The following is a 7,877-nucleotide window of genomic DNA, read 5'->3' on the forward strand; positions in this document are numbered from 1 at the left end:
ATTTGGATTATCAATCACTTAACGGGTTTATTTGTATTATTATATAGGACTAGCTTATTTATTTATTGATTCATGTAGTAGGATTCTTGAGCATATATTCTCTATAATATTTTAGTTGATACTGAAAGATCAACTCTCTTTTGAGATCTATTTAACTTATACATATTTTTTATTACTATTATTATATTTATTATTAAATTATTGTTATGGTGTGCATTAAAATTAATGATTAAGTCATGTGATTTGCACATGACTTTTAGTATTTAAAAAACTGAGATTTTATTATTAATGTAAGTGAGCAGATACACGCCATATTTATATGAGGATTTTCAAAGAGATCATTTAAATTAGTCAGAAAGGATTTGAAAGCAGTTTATCCATTATAGACAATGCTATTATGTTTTCTATTTTGCAATATTATAGATCAAATTTTTATTAATGACTGCGTTTGAAAATTAATATTTTTAGTAGTAGTTGTTAATATCAAATTGGAGTTTATTATGTATGTTTTACAATCTATGTGTTTATTTAACTCCAACATGTGTGTGTGTGTGAGAGAGCGAGAGAGAGAGAGTGAAAGATGATGAAAACTGCATTCAGATGCAATAATTATTGAACTTAGGCTTTTTTCTGGTTTAAAGAATTTTCATACGGGAAGAACCTAGTGCATTCTTTGAAAAGAATATCCATGCGGATAGAGCTAATAGCAAATCCACTATTTGCTCCAGTAATCATCCTGAGCACGAAACCAAAGGAACTATAAATTCCATGGTCTATTTCTTAAAAACATATATGAATCATAACAATATTAATAGGTTTTAATTTTGCTTTCTCTTGGAATGTAGAGGGCTAGCTCGAATGTGCAATTCTTTATAATCGTCTAGACGTGATCTTATATAGAAAGAAGAACACAAAATACAAAAAATAAAATGAAATAAAATAAAATACAATGTAGAATTGTATGCGATGATCATTAATTAGTATGCGTTATTAGGCGAGCTACTAATGGAAGGTCAGATTATAGTTAAGATTAAAATTTTACAAATTTATTTGTCAAATGTTTATTGTCAAATAATGCAGAAGTATATTTCCAAAAAAAATAATAATGTAGAAGTACTTAATGAATAATAGCCCAACTAATCAAATAATTATTATTTGACATCTAAAATTTGAAAAATAATTTTGCTAATGGTGGTATCGTTAATTTATATTATATAATTATATATATCATGAATATTTTACTCGACCATGTCGATTAATTCATATTGTTCAATAGTACTTAATTGCATAAAATTTATGTAAAAATTAGCAGTCTCTTTATAAAAAGAGAGAGTCTATGCTTAAAATCAAGATAAAATCTCCCATATGGAGAATAAAATTGATATATATATATATATATTCCCTTTTTTTTTTTTTCTTTGAGAGAGAGAGTATATATACATCTTTACATCTCATTTAATCTAGGTCAATTGTAACTAAGGTTTAAACTCTATCAATGGCCACGTGCTATAGATTTTTGTGGATGGAGTAATCTCTATCAACAACTCCATCCATAAAAGGAAATTTATACAACTCTGTAAAATTCAATCCCAAAACTTTATCTTATTTTATATGTTTTTTGTTTTTTGTTTTTGGCCACCTCCTCTTGAACTCGTGATCTACTGGTCATAACTCACCCACTTGACCACATGAGGTAGAAAGTTGTGGGCAAACCTTATTTTTACATGGATGTCCTTCCTTCGAAGCCAATTGAAATGAATTTTTTAATTTAAATTATACTTTATTTCGATCAAAAAATACACACCTTAAATCGTAAAAAAAAAAAATTACTTCGTGCTTAATTAGCAAAAAAAGGTATGTTCATGTATTATGTTGGTGTTATAGTATTTTTTTTTTTTTTTTTCTGAATACATTGATGTTATAGTTGGTACAATAATTTACTTGTAAAATTTCACGATCAGATATGTCATATTCGAAATGGCCCAAAACGGCCCATTGATTTTACTATTTTTTTCTTCCTTTTTTTTTTTTTTTTTTTTCCTTTCTTCTTCTTCTTCTTTGATTTCACTATCTAAATTGCTTCAGTGGTGGGTCCAAAAGAGTTTTAAGGTAAAGAACGATAATAATTAAAATAAATAAATAAATTTTAGGAAAATTTTTCATATAGAGACTGTAGCAGTTTCATTCTGGTTCAGACAAAATTATATATAAAAAAGGACATCCATAATGTGATGGAGCTGGTCCAAGCACCTGGCTGTTTCACTGTTTGAACAAATTCGACACTGTTAATCTATTTTTTCTTTTTTTCTTTTGTTTTAATTCTTTCTACGTTGCAAGAAATTAAGGAAATTAAAAAAAATTCTTTTATCTTTCTCAGTCATTTAATGAAAGGAAAGGTTTGAATAATTCAAATGAATCCAAAGTCGGTTTTATTTATTGTTTAAAATGATTTTGGTACACTTGAAGAAATTCATTTTTTGCATGTGTTAAAGGTTACAACTAATTAATAGGAGAAGCATGAAGAATCGGAAGGGAAACTTGCAATCGACCATGTGGCTACCTGTACGTGGTTCGCTCAAATTAATTATGAATTTGACAATGTACAATTTATAATCAAGAAATTGCAAATGGTTATATTTGTACTTATTCTTTAATTAAGTTAATTTGCATATTAATATTACCAAAAATTATGCATCAAGCTATAAAATATTTGGGCTTTGTTCTTGCATCGATCTTGGAGAGTATGAGTTTGTAAATATTTAAGAGAAGATTACATAGTTTAGTTATAATGTAAGTATAACTAAAGTTAAATATTCTGATACAATTTTCTTTTCTATTTTCGTTTTTATAGTTTAGCTATAATGTGAGTATATATAACTAAAGTTAAATATTCTGATAGAATTTTCTTTTCTTTTCTTTTCTTTTTTTTTCTTTTTTTTTTTTTTTTTTTTTGCCTTTGTGGGTGGGTGTGTGTGTGTGTGTGTGTGTGTGTGTGTGTGTGTGTGTACTATTGGAATTTAAGTGCGAGTACGTGCATGACCTACGTATCCCCCACCTTTTTTTTTTTTTTGTGGTTGTTGTTCTTTTTTTGTTTTGATTGCTAATAATGATACTGGCTACTAGTACGTTTAATGGGCAGTACTGATGAATAATGCGCTCCAAAGTCTAAGGCCAATTAGATCCATTAGAAAATAAAGAAATTTTGCATTAACCAAAAACTAAATATATAATGATTAATAATGTGAAATAATTTAGCATGCATGGATATACTAGCTAAAACATTTTTGAGTCTGCATAGCAGGGAAAAATAAAATGATCATATAAACAGATATTAATGATATGCATTTTGCCAACTTGCAAATTTTGGCAGCTGCCTATAGAGATTAGCCTTCTAGCCCCATATTCACGTGATCTGCTTTCTTCTTTCTATGTTTTTGTTTTGTTGCTCTCTTCACTATTCCTCTATATATAATACCCTCCAACTACACAACCCACCACTACTCTCTCTCTATCTCTCTCAAAGACAGAATTTGTCACCAAATTTTCAACCAACATGGATTCCTCAAAAATCTATGGTCTTTTCTTGATTTGCATGCTCATTGTTTCTTCAGCCACTCCAATTCTTGGCTGTCCCTATTGTGGTAAGCCTCCTTCTAAGCACAAGAAGCCCAAGCCAAAGACTCCCACATCCCCCGGTACACTCCCTCCCATTGTTAAACCACCAATCAATCTCCCTATTCCTCCGGTCACCGTCCCTCCGGTTCCCGTTCCTCCCATTAAACCTCCGGTAACTCTCCCTCCGGTCAAACCTCCGATCGATCTTCCTCCTGTCACCGTTCCTCCCATCAAACCACCGATCGATCTCCCTCCGGTTACCGTTCCTCCCGTCACCGTTCCACCAATCAAAGTCCCTCCGGTCCTTAGCCCACCTAGTACTACTACGCCACCAAGCAAAGGAAAGCCATGCCCGGCGCCGGCACCGGGGACGGCTACGTGCCCCATTGACACGCTGAAACTGGGTGCTTGCGTTGATCTCCTTGGTGGGTTGGTGCACATTGGAATGGGTGACCCAGTGGCCAACAAGTGCTGCCCCATCCTTTCAGGTCTTGTGGAGGTCGAAGCTGCAGTGTGCCTATGCACCACTCTCAAGCTCAAACTTCTCAACCTCAATGTCTATGTTCCTCTTGCTCTTCAGCTCCTCATCACTTGTGGAAAGACTCCCCCTCCTGGTTTTACCTGCACACTGTAAAAGTAAGTTTATTTTATATATGTTGCACATTTTGTTTGCGTGCCCATATATATATATATATATAGATGCATATAAAAATTCTCTTATCCTGCAAATTAACTTTCTGGATTGTCCGGGACGTTGATGTAATGGGTTTGTACCAAATTATACATCCCTCCGAAATCGATGTGATACCAAATTATACATCCCTCCGAAGTTGGTGTGATATTCCTGGACAAAAATGTCCCGTATCAGAGAATTAGAAATATATAATTGATGTATAATTATAATATAATATATGTGTATGGTAAAAAAACCTAACCATTTGCTTAATTGTTAATTCCTCTTCATTTCAAATCACATTTTATACAAAGTTTTTGTTTTTTGCATTAATTTTTTTAGGCGGAGGGTGTTGCGGAAGTGGAAGAGAGGTTGGTTTTTTTTTTTTTTTTTCCTTTTTTTTGGTGTGTGAAAATGGAATTTCTTGTTGCTACTAATCATTGTTCCTAAAAGTCACAAGCATTAGCTTCTTCTTTTGAAAAGGTAGAGTGTATTTTGGAATTTTTAATAACCATTTTCTCTTGCTCCGAGAGCACTAACATTAGAAGAACAGAAATCCAAGTCATTTTTATTATTATTATTTTTTTTTCTAGTTAGAGAAAAAACAAAAATCTAGTAATCACAGAAAAGGGAATCATGTCTAGGGAAAGATGGAAATAATTTTACACATTTTACTGTGCAAATATATTCTATTCAGAGAGAAAAAAAGAAAAAGAAAAAAATGGGTAATCGTCCTTAGATCTGTCTCTATCTAATCTCCCTTTGCTATTGAACAATCAATAGATTGCTTTGAATACATAAAGTGGGGTGGCTCACACAAGGTTATAATTGCAGGTTGGTAGAGTACTGATTGATACTAGTGGGATGGAATCGCCATGAGAGGATGTCGGACCCCTTTCTCTCTCTCTCTCTCTCTCTCTCTCTCTCTCTCTCTCTCTTCTTTTCATTTGTTTGATTGGTACTGCACTGATCATGTTTGGATTTTAAGAATATTTGTACACCATTGATTTTTATGAGATTGTTGCAAGCTTGTGTGTTTTTAATTTATTTTGTATTAGAAAACCAGGAAAACAATCGAAGATATTGCGTGATTTCCTGTCTCGTTTTGTGTTTGTAATTTGATGGTTTTTATTTTATTTTATTAAATTGTTTATTGTACATATATGTTGGATTTTATGAAAGAATTAAAATGAAGAGAGAGAAACTCAGCTAACAACCAAAATATTTGAAAGTAAGAATTAATGGCGAAGAATAAAAAGATGATAAAATTCAATAAATGCAACATTGATTTCTCCCATTCCTCACGTGTTACATGACAAAGTTTTGGTCTTTTCCTTTCTATTCTATTATATATTATTTACAATATATAGGATTTTTGGCACCAATACCTTTGGTTTCAACATTTTTGCAGTTTATTACTCCTTACAATATCGAAATAGGACTATTTATATAGAGTTTGTAAATGGTGCAAAATCATTATAAAACATTCATGCCATTATTTTTTTAATTGTTAAATAAGTGCATTTGCATTACAAATGAGAAGATTTTCTTCCTTGAGTAGTGGTATAATGAGAATGGAAATTTTATTCCCGTTAATATAATTTAGTGTCTAAAAAAAGTAAGTTATGAAGGTTTTTGACTCACGGTGCATTATTTACAGACTTTAAGAAAATTCAACGACGTAGGTGATAATTCAATACAACAGGAGTAGAGTACAAAATTGTTAAAAAAAACTACATAATAAAAAGAAAACTGAAAGAAATTTCTGAAAGAAAATTGTCGGAAAAAGCTAGTCACCGTGCTGATAAAGAAAATTCTAAAAGAATATAACCCTACACTCTTCCTTAGCTCCATTCTAGCTAGCTAGCTAGTAAAGAATTTTATAGCTAGCTAGCTCCAAACTCACCCTGAGTCCCTGACCCCCTATAGAGAGAAAGCCACGAAGGGTGGTTTTCAGATTTCCTATGGGCTTCGAGATAATTCCACACCCTCGTATTGTACAAAAAGCTTAATTTGTGAGTGATTGGGACACTAAAAAGTGCTTTTAGTTAAGTCCATTCAACATTGATTCTTAACATGCATTGACATGGGTTGTGGACATTGGACAACACGCTCATCATGCATTGTCAGAAACTTTCTCGTATTGTAATTAACGGACATTTTCAAGGCGTTTCTTCATCAGAATTCCATTTATTCCGTTCACAGCCTGTAATTTTATGAACTATAATACCATCTACGTGTTTGTTTCTCTGCTACTATGAGCGGTCAAGAGAGAATGTTATATTTAGGCGCTGTTTGGGATAATTTTTATTTTAGCTTCTACTTTTTTAAAGATGCTTTTTAAAAAAAACTATTTTTAATATTGATTTTGATTAGAAGTGTTTTTAGATATTAAAAATATTTTTTAAAAATTATTCAAATATTTTTAAAAAACTATTTTTAATTTCTCAAAAACCTTAAACCTTCTTAAACAGAGCATTAATATGATTTGTGGTCATATTGTTGATCAGATTGCATGGTAATTATTAGTTGTATAATATTTGAATTAAAGTTTTATTTTATATTCAAATGAATGACTAATAGTCTTGTCAGAGATATATATCTCGAGTAACAATCACCCAGAATGTTGACTCCAGGTCTCTAGAGCTAAAAATCTTACTCTCCAAATTTAACATATATATATATATATATATATATAAAAAAGAAGAACCATAAATCTCATATCGAAATATATGTTAAGCACAAAATAGTAATAATAATAAAAAAATAAAAATAAAAGTAAGAAAAGTCAGCTAAAACAGTGAAAAATGATATGTAAAAGGTACGTCATATCTGGGCGACACATCTCACACAGTTATATTAAAATGTAGGCTGCAGTGCACAACTCTAGCTAAGACTTGACTAGACAGTCAGATGTAAAAACAGTTACTTCTTCTTCTCCTTTTTTGTTTTTTGAATTTTTTTTTCTTTTTTTAGGGTATCTAATCAATCGAAAAGAAAAGATTAGACGTAATGGTTTGAAATTTTTTTGATAAATCACTAACTTTATCTTTATCACCGGTTATGGTAATTAATTTTACATTCCCGTCACAATCCATATTATTATTTTCAAAAGAATCTTTAATAATATTTAATGTATTCAATAATTTATTTGTTTTTAAAGATGTTGATATGCATGAATACAACATAAAAATTTTATGATGTGGATGGTGCATATATAGATCGTACTAAAAATTGATATTTTTTGGATGAAAATATCAGCTTTAATATGTATAGTAAGTATATAATAAAATTGAAATATTTTTCTAAAAAATATTCATTTTGAATGCGTCTACATGCGAACCTTTAGCGCTGCAGAAGTACTCTAACTATAACTATACACCAAAACATGTATACCGATCATTGAGAACTATATAGATAACAATGATCTCTGGTGTATCATCTATATTTTAGGGTCGATGAGGTCCGAAGCTAAAGACTCCCTCTCCACTAATTGAACATATATATCGGGGAAAAAAATAAAAAAGCCATATATAATGAAACATGAGTAGCAATTGGGAAATGTTTGATAGTGAGGATGGAGCAATGT

General features: G+C 31.0%; 1 protein-coding gene across 2 annotated transcripts; it reads left to right on the forward strand.

Moving 5' to 3' along the window:
• The first annotated feature begins 3,419 nt into the window (after positions 1–3,419).
• On the forward strand, positions 3,420–5,446 carry LOC112492747 (36.4 kDa proline-rich protein). 2 transcript variants are annotated; one of them, XM_060815203.1, is made up of 2 exons: positions 3,420–4,251; positions 4,631–5,214. In XM_060815203.1, the coding sequence occupies exon 1, from the start codon at positions 3,554–3,556 to the stop codon at positions 4,247–4,249; it is 696 nt and encodes a 231-aa protein (XP_060671186.1). In that variant the 5' UTR covers positions 3,420–3,553; the 3' UTR covers positions 4,250–4,251; positions 4,631–5,214. The 2 variants fall into 2 exon arrangements, with proteins under 2 accessions (XP_060671186.1, XP_048326359.2); XM_048470402.2 differs by having other exon boundaries at positions 3,435–4,251; positions 5,123–5,446.
• Positions 5,447–7,877: the final 2,431 nt, after the last annotated feature.

The sequence above is a fragment of the Ziziphus jujuba genome, chromosome 1, assembly GCF_031755915.1.
Source record: "Ziziphus jujuba cultivar Dongzao chromosome 1, ASM3175591v1".
Classification (NCBI taxonomy): domain Eukaryota; kingdom Viridiplantae; phylum Streptophyta; class Magnoliopsida; order Rosales; family Rhamnaceae; genus Ziziphus; species Ziziphus jujuba.

Excerpts from the sequence above, each read along its gene's own strand:
- LOC112492747 (XM_060815203.1), top strand. The coding sequence starts at position 3,554 with ATGGATTCCTCAAAAATCTATGGTCTTTTCTTGATTTGCATGCTCATT.